This window comes from Saccostrea cucullata, unplaced genomic scaffold (assembly GCF_032062105.1).
Source record: "Saccostrea cucullata isolate Sc308-1 unplaced genomic scaffold, CSIRO_AGI_Scuc_v1 ctg2394, whole genome shotgun sequence".
NCBI lineage: Eukaryota > Metazoa > Mollusca > Bivalvia > Ostreida > Ostreidae > Saccostrea > Saccostrea cuccullata.
In genome coordinates, this window is record NW_026935684.1 from 1 (window position 1) to 15618 (window position 15618).

The 15618-nt window shown below is 32.7% G+C and overlaps 1 protein-coding gene across 1 annotated transcript in view; it reads left to right on the forward strand.

Moving 5' to 3' along the window:
• Positions 1–1227: 1227 nt before the first annotated feature.
• Positions 1228–15618, forward strand: part of LOC134243570 (uncharacterized) — a gene marked incomplete at its 5' end in the record, with an annotated part of 64684 nt that continues 50293 nt past the window's right edge. The window contains one exon of the mRNA XM_062725823.1: positions 1228–1275. Coding sequence (XP_062581807.1) covers positions 1228–1275 — 48 coding nt within the window. The remainder of the gene's footprint in view (positions 1276–15618) is intronic.

Genomic DNA, 15618 nt, shown 5'->3' on the forward strand with positions numbered 1-15618 from the left:
CCTTTTGGCATAAAAAACGCACCGGCTACATTCCAAAGGATGATTCACTCCCTTCTCCAAGACCTTGAGGGATGCGAGGCCTACATTGACGATGTGATCATATACAGCGACACATGGGACGAACACCTCCGAATCATGTGTGCATTATTTGACATTTTAGCTAAAGCAAACTTAACTGTGAACCTTGAAAAGAGTGAATTTTGTCATGCTTATGTAGAGTATTTAGGTCATAAAGTAGGTCAAGGTTATGTTACACCCATAATGGCTAAAGTGGAAGCTATTGCAAAGTTCCCGATTCCTACAAACAAGAAAGAATTAATGAGGTTTTTGGGCATGGCTGGGTTTTACAGAAAATTTTGTCCAAATTTTTCCTTAGTAGTTGGTCCACTTACAAATCTTTTACAAAAGAGGGTTAACTTTGAATGGACAAAAGACTGTGAAAAATCCTTTCATAAAATCAAATCTGTCCTTATGAGCAAACCAGTTCTGTCAACTCCAGATTTTTCTAAGCAATTTAAGCTTACTGTTGACGCTAGTGATGTTGGAATCGGGGCAGCTTTGTTTCAAGAACATAGTGATAATGTAGATAGAGTTGTTTCTTATTTTTCAAAGAAACTTACAAAATGTCAACGAAATTATTCTACTATTGAAAAAGAATGCCTTGCTTTGTTGTTAGCTTTACAGCATTTTGATGTTGTTTTGTTTTACAGAAACAAGGTATCAAAAGACGCAGGATATTCCTAGGATTTAAGATATTGCTGCACAAATGTCGGCAGTGCAATTGGTTACTTACTATTCGTGCAGTTTTAAGCTTTAACAGGGTAAAAATTCACTGTCCAGGGTAAAATTCCTAAAATTTTTATCAATTGAGAAAGTGCATAAGATTTGTGCAGCAATTTTATTAATTGTTAGAATATTCACCTTAATATTATACATTGTTTATTCTAAATTAGATAGGATAGGCCCTTGCGCCGATGTGATTTTGTTTATATGATTTAATGCATGACTTTTAGGTTAGATGGTGCCAGTTCTTGGACCTATTTACTCTAACTTTCATAAAAATGTGTAGAGGAAAAATAAAGAAAACTCGATACATCTCGAAACGTGTTCTTATTATTAATGGCAACATTTTGCATTTTTAGATTTGGTATCTGTTAATGTTATTCAAATGAGAGAGAAAGAGAGAGAGAGAGAATAACAACTTTCATGTTTTTTGTGCAATTCCAGGAAGTCGATATACTGGAAGCTATGAAATATGGAAAACAAGTATATCAGGTACGTTTTCATGAATCTTTATTTTTAATTTTATTTCACCTGAAATTATCAGCAATACTTCAATTAATCAAATTCACCCAAGTGGCACAGTGGTTAGAGGTCTACTATAGAGTCGCGAAGTAAGAAATCAATCCTTACGTCGCGGGTTCGAATCCAACTGTTGCACGCGGATGAGACCGAATAAACCGAGGCCCCATTTCGCAGTAGGTGCTGGCACGAAAAAGATCCCTAACTGCTGAAAGTCCCTGAGTGCCGAGCATAGGACAAAATTCGTAGCCCTCGATCGGCAAATGGTGGCGTCTCCAGATGAGTGAATAATTCTCGAGAGGGAAGTTATAGCAACATACAATCAATCAATCAATCAATCATTTAAACAAAAGATCCTGCAGTCAAATTAATTTTTATACATTATTCAGTAGAAAATCAATATAAGAGGGGCTAAGAAAGTTCGTTCGATGATTAAATATTTTAGATGATTTTAAATTACATGTGTAGTATTTTACCACAGAAATGATTTTTCTAGTCTAGCAAAAGCACGTGGTTGTATTTTACATGAATTATAGCAATTCATTTCTACAAGGAGGTCATGGGATTTTTCTTCCATATGAAAATATATATGACTGTAAGACTCCAAAGTACAATGGCTTCGCTAGAGTCCGATTGCTCATTGTCTTTACGGACATCGAAGTCCGATGGCTCGTTTCCAACGCTAAAATGCGATGGTCCGACACGCAAAAGGTCCAATGATGCAGTGGAACAATCAATGTGTATGACATCACGCCAATCGTTGACGCCCTTGTCCTAGCATTTAAAAAGTCGTAAATTCAGTATTTGTCCTCTTATAAAATTTGAATTATTTTGCTTATTGCTACATGTAGCACTTATCAGAGATATTGGAGTTAGTACTCACACATCACTTGACAGATAAGGCCTACTCCTTGCACACTTGTGGATTGAAAGTGAGCTTCTTGAAACCCACCTGAGAGATTTTTGGATACTGTAGTCCTTGCACATTATCCGACTGATTAGGGGTAGTTCAGCACCCAATCAAGATTTCGTTCTCACATACTTTTCAACTATTTAGGGTTAGTCTTATGCACACCTATCCAAAAATGGGAGTTATTCTCTGCATTTGAAATTGTTTTAAATTAAAACAATGGGTTCTTGACATTGCACGGTATTGCATTTTTGCTCAGTAGTACTTTGAGGTCATAAACATTAACTGTTTTCCGCACCATCGGACTTTTTTATGTCATACCATCGTGGTTTGGCGTGACCTTCAGACTTTGGAGTCCCATTGCATTATGGGATCCTACATATATATACTCATCTTAAACGCACTCAAATGACAAAAAAGAGCTCATTTTGTTTGAAAATATTTTTTTTCTTCACAGCTTATCTTGAATCATGTAAAATTGATGAAGTTATATATAAGAAATTAAAGTTAACCATTTTTCAAAAGATTGTTTGTCATATTGAAATTTTTCACTGACTTTGATAAATTTTACATAGTATTTGAAAGGATTTATTAACCAATGTGATTGATATATGTCAAGGATACATGTATGATACACCACTGATTTTTCTGCACAAACATTATCTGTTTCATACTTGCCCAGCTCTTATCATTCAACAAACAGAACGAAAGACAACTAAAACCTTATCAGTAGCTAGATGGACCCTGTGAACCTGAAACATCACAAATATGAAATATTTTATCGTCGTTTTTTCATCCGAAAATGAAAGTACATAATCATTCTATTTGTTTGCTAAGAAGAAATGTATAAAACTAGTCCGTTGACACCAAGCTGCCGTTTACACCATAAAATTATTCAATATTATAAAAATTTCATAATGGTTTGAGAAGATAAACAATTAAAGAAAAATGTGTTTTACACTATTATGCTTCCTGTCAGTTTGTCTCTATATAATTACTACCCAACAGTTTTTGCATAGTGTTCAAAGGATTTATGCAGCTTAAGCATACTATACCGAAATAGTAGCATTCTTAAACTTAGAAAATAAAGCTGTAGTCTGGTCTCAAAGTTTCTGAAAATGATGACCGTAACAAAACATTAAAACTACCGTAATCTCGGTTTTTTCAATGATGTTGGATTACTGTAATATTCCTAATTCGATGTGTGTGTGGTTTTTTTTTTTATTTGCTTCTGCAGAAACAAATATATAGAGTCATATCTTTGTTTCATATTTACAGATATTGCCAATATATATGATATATATGTATACTATAGAACTTGTCGATGTACAGTATACTATAAAAAAAGCTATATTATATACCTTGTAAGCTTGTGCACCCTCAATAAATCAATAAAAAGGCTTGTCAACTTGAAGGATTTCTTGTAGCTGTTTCCTTGTAGCATATCGCTCTTCCCCCAAATTCGAAATAGCTTTCTACGGACCAGTATTGTCCATGGAATGACTGTACAATATCATGAGTTGGCATATCTATAAAACGGAAATTTTCAATACACAAATAAATATGTAATATGCCCTATTGTAAAAATACAAATCACAAGAGTTGGCATAATGTATTAAAATACGTTATTCTTGTAATATCATAGTAATTTTTGAACAGAAAATATTTACTGAAAATTTTTGGGAAAATGGTATAGGAATGTGTCATGTTTGAAATACATGTCAGAGAGAACTAATGCCAACTCCTGTGGTTCAATTAATGATAGTTTACTTTATTAAACCAAATTCAATTTATATCTTTATTGCCTCTGATCTCATCTGGATAAATGCGCTGCTTCCTTCCACTTATTTTTAGCTCACCTGAGCCGAAGGCTCAAGTGAGCTTTTCTGATCAAAATTTGTCCGTTGTCTATCGTCGTTGTGGTTGTTGATGTTTTCGTTGTCGTCGTAAACTTTTCACATTTTCATCTTTTTTCAAGAACCACTGGGCCAATTTCAACCAAACTTGTCACAAAGTATCCTTAGGTAAAGGGGATTCAAATTTTTCAAATAAGGGGCCACTCCCTCTTCCAAGGGGAGATAATTATGAATTACTGGTAGTGAAAAATTAATGGCATTTTCAAAAAATCTTCTTTTCAAGAACAACTGGGCCAAGAAAGATGGAACTCATGTGGATTCATCCTCTGGTAGTGTAGATTCAAATTTATTCAAATCATGACGCCCGGGGCAAGGGTGGAGCCAAAATGACCGATCAAAGTTTTAAATAAGAATATATAGGAAAAATCTTTAAAATTCTTCTTCTCAAGAGCCATTGGGACAGGAAAAGATGATACTCATGTTGAGTAATCCTCAGGTATTGTAGATTCAAGTTTGTTCAAATCATGACCCCGGGGAAAAGGGTGGGGCTAAAATTGCCGAGCAAAGTTTTACATAGGAATGTACAGGAAAATTCTTTAAAATTCTTCTCCTCAAGAACCATTGAGACAAGAAAGATGAAACGGGTGTGAATTTACCCTCAGGTAGTGTAGATTCAAGTTTGTTCAAATTATGACCCCCCGGGGTAGGTTGGGACCATAAAGGCTGATCAAACTTTTACATAGGAATGTATAGAAAAAATCTTTAAAAATATTATTCTCAAGAATCTTTGGGCAAGGAAAGAAAAAAATCATATGGAATCATCTTCAGGTAGTGTAGATACACATTTGTTCAAATCATGACCCCAGGAGAAGGGTGGGCTATAATAGCCGATCAAAGTTTTACATAGGAATTTATAGAAAAAATCCTAAAAATTATTCTTCTCAAGAACCATTGAGACAGGAAAGATGAAACTATCCTCAGATAGTGTAGATTCAAGGTTGTTAAAATCATGACCCCCCGGGGTAGGTTGGGGTCATAATGGCTGATCAAACTTTTACATAGGAATGTATAAGAAAAATCTTAAAAGATCTTCTTCTCAAAAATCATTAGGCTAAGAAAGATAACATTCATATGGAATCATCTTCTGGTTGTGTAGATACAAATTTCTTCAAATCATGACTCCCGGGGTAGGGTAGGACCAAAATGGCCGATCAAAGTTTTACATAGGAATATATAGGAAAAATCTTCAAAAATCTTTTTCTCAATATCCACTGGGCCAGGAAAGAGGAAAATCATGTGGAATCATCCTCAGGTAGTGTAGAATCAAGTTTGTTAAAATTATGAACCCCCGGGGTCAAAATGGGCCAGCCATGCTTAGTTATAAAAAATCATCTTTAGGTAGTATAGATTCTAGTTTGCGCAAATTATGACGCCCTGGGGGGTTGAAATTCAACCCCCCCCCTCCTTACCTCAGTAAACTTTCAGTTCTGATCTGATATATGCTTTTTCCTAGCCAATTGCTAAGGTTAGCGATGTGGCCCCTGGGCCTCTTGTTTGATATATATAACTTTATTGTTGAAATGTTATGAATGGTGGGTTCTTGCTTTTTGTTGCAGCATGGCCAAAGGGGAATATCTGATACTTTGTGAATAAAATATGATATTGAAAAAAGTAAAAATGATTTCTCTAGTTAGAACATTTTAATGCTTGTCAAACTTTTAAAAGTACATTTTATTTGTCACTATCTTTAAAGCAATATGAGCTGCATTTTTGAGAATTTTATTTTGCTGGCAAAATGTGCTATTATGATTAATTTGTATGTAATTTAAACCCTTATGACCAATAAGCTTAAATTAATGTTTAAAATTTTTTCAGAAGAAATATTTCTGTACAACCGAATATACTGTATTATATAAGAAATCATTATTGTTCAGGACGACAATAATTCCCTTTCAAAAAACATTTATAAATGTTTTAATTTTCTGTCATTGAATTAGTAAATTAAAAAATTCCATAAAAATGTATCTAATATTGTTAGATATAGGCCCGTTTTCCAATAAGGTTAAACATAATTCAATAAGGCTTGTGTTTTCTAATGACTGCCTTTTTTGAATGATATATTATACATATAATGACAATTTCCGAACAGAGTTTACTCAGATTTGGGCTACGTTTTATCCATGCATTTGACGATCGCTTTTTTCCCATTTAAATACAGATCGTCCTGCGAGTCAAAACTTCTAGTAAAAAGTTTTGCTTATGAATGAACTTTTGATTCTTTAAAAAAGGTTACTAATAGTTATAGCTCTAAGAATTGTTACTCAGCAATAAACTTCAATGTTTGTTGATAATAACGATCTAAAGTATTTCAAAGCTCAGGAATTCAATGTTTGTACATGTAACTTTGTCGATTTGATCGATAATATATGTACAGAGAGTATTTAACAAATTTACTCTATGTGAATTCTAAACTGTAAATGTAAACGCTAATTAAAGGTGCATTGACATAGATTTGAAATTAATATTTCCTGTATAATATAACGATTTACATATTTTAATAGCATTTCACACAAAAATGATTTAAAAATTTTATTCATCTAAAAGTTACTAATATAAAAACACGCGTTTAATTGACACATGCATCCTTGCATCTTCACAAATTTATCTTATACTTAATTTTTAAGAAAAATGGCAATCTTGTTGTGTATAAATGAAAAATATTGAAAATATAATCCAGAAAATTCAAAGTAGAGTTGTTCGAAAGCAAAATATACACACAGTATATTGTCAGTCCGTGCAGATGTGGTGAGCAGACTTTAACAATTAAAAGCACCCGGAGAATCGTAAACATCCACATTAAAAAGCTCGTTTCCTGTTTACAAAAACTGTATCCGTTTCACGGGTTTGATCAATTTGCTAAACTCTGTATACAACACTTAGCTTGGAATGACACTTGTTAAGGAATTTTGCTTTTTAACATTTCTACTCTGAATATATCATTTTTAGGTCATCTGAGCTAACTCAGGTGACCTATTGTTATCCATTTTCGTCCGTCGTCGTGTGTAATCCGTCGTGCGTTAACATTTCAACATTTTCAGTTTCTTCTCTGCAAACACTGAACCAATTTCAACCAAAGACTGTTTCCACTTTTAAAAAGCGTAGTGCCGTGGCCCCTTTTTGGACCCCTCTAACTTTATCTAATTAAATCAAATATTATATTATAATTTTACACCTAACTCATACTTTGCTATCTTTGTGGTATATTACTTGCAAAAATTCACACTGAAAACGTCGCCTTAGTTTTATAAATAGTAATAAAAAAAAAAACATATACTGGGTGTTAATTCCGGAATGTTGTGCTTGTCCGAGTTGGGTTTTAATTGTGTCACATTAATATTCGGAGTAGGCGGGGCATTTCATCGATAGATTGAAAACATGTAATATTTAGCCAGTTATAATGGCTTCTGGAATTTAATACAAAATACAAACTGTATACAGAAAAATAAACACATGGAATTTCTCAAGGGCTACGCCAATTTTTTTTAAAGGAAAGATGGTACTGGGGAGGATCTTTGAGATGTATATGATCCCTATAAATCCAGATCCACTATTTTGTGGTCGTTTCTAAGTAGAAATTCAACACTTAAATAAACTGAGTCTACTTGTATATGAAAACGGGGGAAAATCATATTTAAGAAAAACTTCTATACCTGTTTATTCTGAAAGATTAGTGCCGTATTGAAATTTTAAATCTCTCTCTCTCTCTCTCACACACACACACACACACACACACACACACACACACACACACACACACACACACACACTCTCTCTCTCTCTCTCTCTCTTCGTACTTTTTTATAAAGTGCAGTAAGTACTTCTTACAATACAAATAATGACGTACGGAATATTTTTTTGCGATGCTGCATGATGTGATATTGTATCACTATATTAATGTTATTAATTGTATGTGCGATTGTTCGTGTTTTTTTCTTTTTTTTGGGGGGGGGGCACTAATAAGAATCCCATGCCAGTGTTAAAAAATTGAGGAATGATGCTACTTCGGAGATCAAACAACATACAGTGTCAATTCTCCGGGAATACATTCGTGCCCTACGAATAATATGGAGTTATGTATAGCGTAACGTAATACTTAGGTGTTTGAATCTTGTTCGGAGATAGGAGCGAATTTTTTGAAACTTGTTGAGCCTCCAAACATGCCCCCTAAATCCAAGGACTACATTTTGTCCAATTTCATATTCGATCACCTAGTAAAACACTTGACAAAAAATGTGAAATAATAAAATGTTGATTACATTAAAAAAGGTTAGAAACAATGGGATCTACAACCACGTGGTTTATTGTTTTTTTTGTATTCACAATGTTACCTGAGTCTACAAATCATGTGGTAAATTTGAATATTAAACAGGTCACAACCAGGTCAATGACATGTAAATACTCGTAAACATTGAAAAAACAGTTTTGTACCAACTGAATCAAAAAGTTTACCCCGAGCGCCTGCTTGCCCAAAATTTTCCCTTAGATATGTTGAATTTCCAACAGTTCACACATTCTGTCCTTTTGAGAAATTTGGCAAGCACGGTTCACTATGTATTTATGCTCTATAAAAAATAACTTAGAATAACAATGGAGATTCTTGATTTGCATTGACCCCTCTTACAAAACACAGCCTCGCTCTTTAATTTTATTCACTTTAAATTTCTGTAATTTTGCAAATAGCGATTAAGACCTAGAAGAATTGTTTTATTAACTTCATTAGGCTCATTTCTATATTTTATTTTTGCGCAATTTTTACTTTTTTTTACAGGAAGTGCAATCATTCTTTAGCACAAACACAAGATGAAACACACCCTTTAAGTCCGGCTTAATGGTTTATAGGTCCTTAATGGTGGTTTAATGGTTGTCTTTAAGTCACTATTGTTACCAGAAAGCACCTTTAATAACATTTACACCACCATTTAGTTACCATTAAGCCAACTCAAAGTCCTTAATGGATGCGAGTCAAATGCCTAGCTTAATGGTAGCTTAATGGTGGCTTAAAACAGGTCCTTAATGGTAACTTTTTGTTACCATTAAGTCACCATTAAGCTACATAAAAATAAACTTACAGGTGCTTAATGTCCAAACTCCATTAAGCTACCATTAACCCACTACCATTAAGCCACCATTAAGTCACATTACGCAGTGATAATATTGTTTATATGGGTGAAAAATTATTTTTATAGTGATTTGTTATCAATATTATAAATGTAGAGTTCTCTTATATCTTGATTTGGTAAAAATAATGAAAAAGAACGAAAATCAAAATCCAAAAATAAAAAAAAGCCACAGTCGGGGCGCGATCCCATGACCTTTGGGTTGGAAGGCGAATGCCTTATCCATCAGGCTATCGTGCTTTGTTAATGTACGGAATATAAAATATTTAACCTTTATTTTTTTTTCAAAATTTGTTTGGACTTGTAAAGGTATTTACTAGTATTTTGTTGAACATTTCCAAAAGTCTTGAATTGATTTATTAATCAAAATATAAACAATTTTATTTTGGATCTTAACACATTAATATATATTTCTACACTGAGTTCGGCTTTTAGATTGATGTAATGTGATAGAGTTCTTTTCTGTTATTCGAAAATTTTCGAAATGTAATTAAATCAGTTGAAAACAAATTAATTATAGATAAAACACAAAAGTCTATCATCAAAGAAAGAGGAAAAAACAGATTGAACTGTATTTTTAATATACTGCAGATATTAACGCAAAAACACCCTGTTTCTGTGTCAACAATTTAGTGACAATCCTCGCGTAAGAGTTACCTGGTTAATTACGTTTACAACAACTTTTTTTTAAATACATATTCAGTTTCAATTCTTTTTGTATCAATATGGGTATCAAAATAAAAGACTTTTAAGTTATGAATCATAATTTTTAATTTGCTATATGCTTGCGTTAAATTTAAATTTCTTAAAAATAATCATGATAATTGATCATTAAAATCTGTCAGTATAAATTGTGTATGTATAGTTTCCTGTTAGTTAACCGGGGACAGGGGGACTCCTAATTAAGGTCTATTGTCTGACCAGTCGGTTTACTGTACACTGATCATCCGTTAATCTTGCCGTTTCTCAATGTGTATACATCCGGATGTCATGTTTAGTTGATCAACCGTCCAAAAATCCTGTTGTGTTATCATTATTTTAAATTAAAAAAATTGAAGAACCATTTTTTTGAAAAATACTTACCGCTGCATTATTAAAAAAATAACGAATTAATTAGAGATTATTCATGATGTAAAAGCCATTAAAAATTTTTCATGATAAATAAATCTTTGAAAAGTAAACATTTGTATACCAAAGAAACATTCCCCCCCCCCCCAAAAAAAAAAGGACAGAGATTTTTTTTCTTAGATTATATAGTTATATTCCTGTGAATTCTGTAGCGGAATGTTTCAAACACATGAAATAAAAATACCATTTTGTTATTAAAAAGTAATGTATATTTTGTGTTCAATTGAATATAGATAATTTTTTGAACAAATTGATTTTTTATTGTTAATTTAAGATAACAAGGACTTGCTCACGGTGTGTAATAAATTTTATTTTTGAAAATCATATACACTAAAAATACAATGTAATAATGATTTATAAAAAAAATAATAGACGGTTCTGATACAGGATGTCTTGTTTTATTTCACTGTAAATGCTTTTAAGAAAAAAATTACCTTTCGAGCCTTTGTGCCGACAATTAATAATTTGAACAATTTCATGTGATCAAAAAAAATTTATGCATGTTGACATTAACAAACTCAAAATTAAATTCAGCCATATAATACCATGAAATTAAACACACAGAATTATGTTGGAATAAATTTTGGTAAATTATATTAAAATAACTAAAAGTTAGTTCAAGATTCTATATAACACTGCGTAAAAGTTTAATGTCCGCTATGGTACCATTCTGAGCTTAATTATTATACTCCATGCAAAAGTTTGGACATTAAGCATGTAAGTTGCAGCTTAATGGTGGCTTAATGTGGCTTAACTTTTTTCCAAACTTCTTTAAGCCTTTTAAAATATCAATTGAAAGGCCACCGATTAAGCGATTGCTTAAAGGTTTTTAATACTTGTGAAAGCAAACTAAGGGTGAAGTCGTCTGGTATGAATAAAATTTGATCCCTGAAGGAAGGGGATCTACAAACCACTAGAACTAAATAATTTTTAAAAATCTTCTTCTTTACTCTTGGTCATCAAGTAGTCAAACTGTTTGCATAAAATGTAATTAGCATATTTTTCCTTTATCAAAATGGTGAAATTCATGGCCTTGCTAAGGGGTGCTACGGAAAACGGTACGGAAAACGTAATGGTAACGGAAAACAGAACTTGTAATTTTGATTAAATCATTTAAAATACACAACTTTATAAAAGAAACGGTAAACTCAGTGCATATTTAATCCCTCAAATAAAAAGTTTATTATAGGGGTAAAGTTTCTTATTCACGAAAACCGAAAAAAAAGCATAACGTGTAGCATCGCTTATAGATAAACTTGGAAGGTTCTCATTTTACACAGAAGAAACAATCAATTTATTAGTACCTGAAAAGTTATTTGGACAAGCGAAGATCAAAAGAAAAAATTGTTCAAATCGGAAGGGAGGGATTCTGATCTTAAACTTCTTTCATTACTTATCTATTTACAAACTTTTAATTTAACAGAAATTTTTTTCAATGAACATTTCTACAGTGAAAACCTTTGTCGTTTAATTAAATGTTGAGGCTGAAATTTGATATATAGATGAATCATGTTAACTGGTCAGGGAAATAAAAATATATAAAAAAAATCTGAAGGGGAAAACTGTTATAACGTAATTTTTACACAACATGTAATTAAACACCTCAATGTAAAATTGGTTAACATTTTATACAAAATAGAGTTGTTAATAGTATAAATCCTGGGAATATATAGAAAACTGAAAAATTTTAATTTTTTTGAAAAAAAAGTTTATATATCATCTGTACAGTCAATTAAGTTAAAGTGAGGTGTGGATTTTATGAATGTACTCGTAAACATTTTTATATTTCAGCTGTTTTCCTCTCATCTGAAAAATTGCTAACTAAAATAAACAGTTGAACACGCTAATAAAACCCTTTGCAATAACTTTATAAATCATGAATATTGCTTTTTTGTGTGATTTATATCAAATCTAGGTTATTTGCTTATTTATTTGACATTGAAATTATCATTGCGATTTTAACAACAATTTAATAAGAGGAGGTATTGATTGTTAAAAAATATTCAAGGATAAATTCATAAAATACACATTGTATCTGTAAAAAATACATTTTCTGAATATAAATTTCTGCGAATTTCATTCTGGGTATTAAAATATAATTCAAATCCATGTGATGTTTATTTGATATATAATTTTTGTTAATAATTCTTTTAATCCTATTCAAACCAGATATACAGGGAATTAACTGTTTCCCCGCCATATATACTGGGCAATATAAGTTAGGGATCATATTTTTACAAAGAATGATTTTTTCATACCCAAAAAAATGACAGCAAGCTTAAGTACAGTTTTAAAAACATGTCATTAACATGATTAATACTTTATTCAAACGTGTTTATTGGGTTTGGAAACAAATTGGTCAAAAATACGTGGCGTTAAAAAAGTAAGTGGAACTATGAATTATAAAATTATTCAAAGAGGGTTTTCTTTAGTGAACATAAGAAAATTTCAGTATACCGAAAATTTGGAAATTTTTACGTCGATTTTATTTTGCAAATTAGAGTCAAAACGGTGTTGATTAATTTTTACGTTCCAAAATTTTGCGAATTACCACTGCTTCGTTTAATATTTCTTTTTGGTAATTTATTTTTTAGAGTAAATATTTTTGCAAATGCAATGAACCTGCTAAAAATTTATCTACAGCAAAAATTTCCAGATTTACGGTATCTGAGGCAATACTGGTTATAAAACGCTATTAGGAAAGGCATATGATATGGATTAAACTACATGCACATACAATACTTAAGCTGGCACGCAACGTCAATTGCAGAGACACTTTTATCTTTCCAAAAGCGGAATTAACGGTTATGTAACCGATATTTACAGGCAGAAAATTGTCAAAAAAGACTAAAATCGGGACGTCCAAGGTGTACGGCAGTCCGTGAGGATCGTTATTTGGCCAATTTTGCTGAGACGCAACAACGCTTCCAGTGATATAAGCTTTGGGCATGAGAGCAACGGACAGACGCTATTTCTACTCAAACAGTTTGAAGCAGACTTCAGGAAGCAAATCTCAAAGCTTGTCGACCAGCCAAACGTTTGCATTAAAATTAGAGTGCCGCAGAAATCGACATTACAGTGGGTAACAGAACACAAAAATTTGAAATAACGTCATTGGTGTTCTGTTCTCTTCTAGACCCACACATCATTTTTTTGACATCCATGATTTCAGAAAATGCTTGATTTGCAAATGGGGAAAGATATGCTGATTGTTTCATTTCTGAGCAATACAAGTAAATGGAGGTTTGGTGATGATTAGGCAGGCAGAAGTAAATTGCAGAATGATCTGCACATTTTGGAAGGCAACCTGACAGGTTTAAAATACGAAATGATAGTTCATTCCTTAATTGTAAGACTTATTGCATGTATTTTGGGGGAGGATTTCATCTTATTTGGACGATAATGCTATAGAGTCCGAATCGTAAACGAGTACATGGAAAGTGAAACAACTTAGCGTATAAACCCACCAAGTCGTTTTCTAGACCGGAAGTTAATTGAACATGTCTGAAACATTCTTTAGCAACGCATTTCAGTTCGTTTACACTTCCCCAAAATCGACGGGAAATTCAGACAGCATTGCAGGAGGAATGGCAACAGATCCCTCAGGCTAGCCTTGGACCCTGACGGGCATCATAAAATTGCAGGCAATTGTGGGGAGGTCATACATCATACTGGCAATCACTTTAGTGACGTTATTTAACTACTTCGGAAAAAAATCTCATTTTCATGTATTACCCCCAACATGCCGAATTCTAAAGTGACCTTAATGAACAATTTGTATCATGTGTTTAAAAAATTTATCAATCCAATGTTAAATTTTCACTTTTTAAATATAAAATATGATACTAAAATTAAAACTGCCTTCTGTTTTCTATGATACAATATTTGTAAAACATATTTTATTTGATGATCCTTAGACTTTTTTTGTCCAGTATATATAAGACACTAAACAACACGAGATGTTTTATTTGGATCACTAGAGTTCAAATGAGCATGCATATTTAACACTAGTGCGACACGGGTTGTCTTAATCGAATACACTCGTAAATACCTGTAAACAGTGAAGAAAACTGTCGGAGTTTTGTACCTTTTATCAAAAAGTTTCCCCCGAGCGCAGGCTTGCCCAAAATTTTCCCTTAGATATGTTGAATTTCCAACAGTTCACACATTCTGTCCTTTTGAGAAATTTGGGCAAGCATGCGCTCACTATGTATTTAAGCTCTATAAATCGGAATAACTTTGAATAAAAATGGAGACAACTTGATTTGCATTGACCCCTCTAACAAAACACAGCCTCGCTCTTTAATTTTATTCACTTAAAATTTCTTTAATTTTGCAAAGACCTAGGAGAATTGTTTTACTAACTTCATTAAGCTAATTTCTATAGAAGAATTGCAATTTACCGGGGGCCACTTTTTGTACATAAAGTGCAATCATTCTTTGGCACAAATTCTATATTTTTAACAAGAATTATGAATTTCATGATCCCTCCCCACCCCCCTTGGGCTGAGGGGTGGGGCTAAAACAACTAGAATTAATGCAATTTTTAAAATCTTCTTTTCTCCTGGACATCAAGCAGTCAAACTGTTTGCATGAATGTAATCAGCATGGAGTCCAGCTCTACCAAAATTGTGAAATTCAAAGGATCAGGGGTTCTAGTGCTAGGGCTGGGCTAAAAATGTATACAGTGAAAATGCCTTATTTCTTTGAAAATCTTCTCCTCTGCTCCCGGGTATTAAATAAAGAAACTAAGTGCATAGTTATATCCCCTGCAAACAAAGTTTGGGGGTACATAGTTCAAGGTCGCCGAAAGAAAAAATCATTATTCGTGTCCGGTCCATATCTTTCTTATAGATAAACTTGGTAGGTTCGCATTTTACACAAAGATTGCTCATGACATAAGGGTGTGTCATGACCTTAAACAAAGGTTAATCAGAGAAGTCCAAGGTCACTGGAAGAAAAATTTCATAATTCGAATCCAGTCCATATCTTTCTGATAGATAAACTTGGTATGTCAATATCTTTCTTTGCAAATTTTTTTTCAACGAACGTCATTTTTTCAATGTGCATACTAGAAAAGAACCCACCTTTTCGTTTAATTAAATGTTGAGCAAAATGTGTATATCAGGCGCGGATCTAGAATTTTTTCAAGGGGGGGGGGGTTTGAAGGATTTATCAAAGGGTAGTTGAAGGGGAAACCAGTTGTTATAACGTAATTTATACACATACATGTAGTTAAATAACT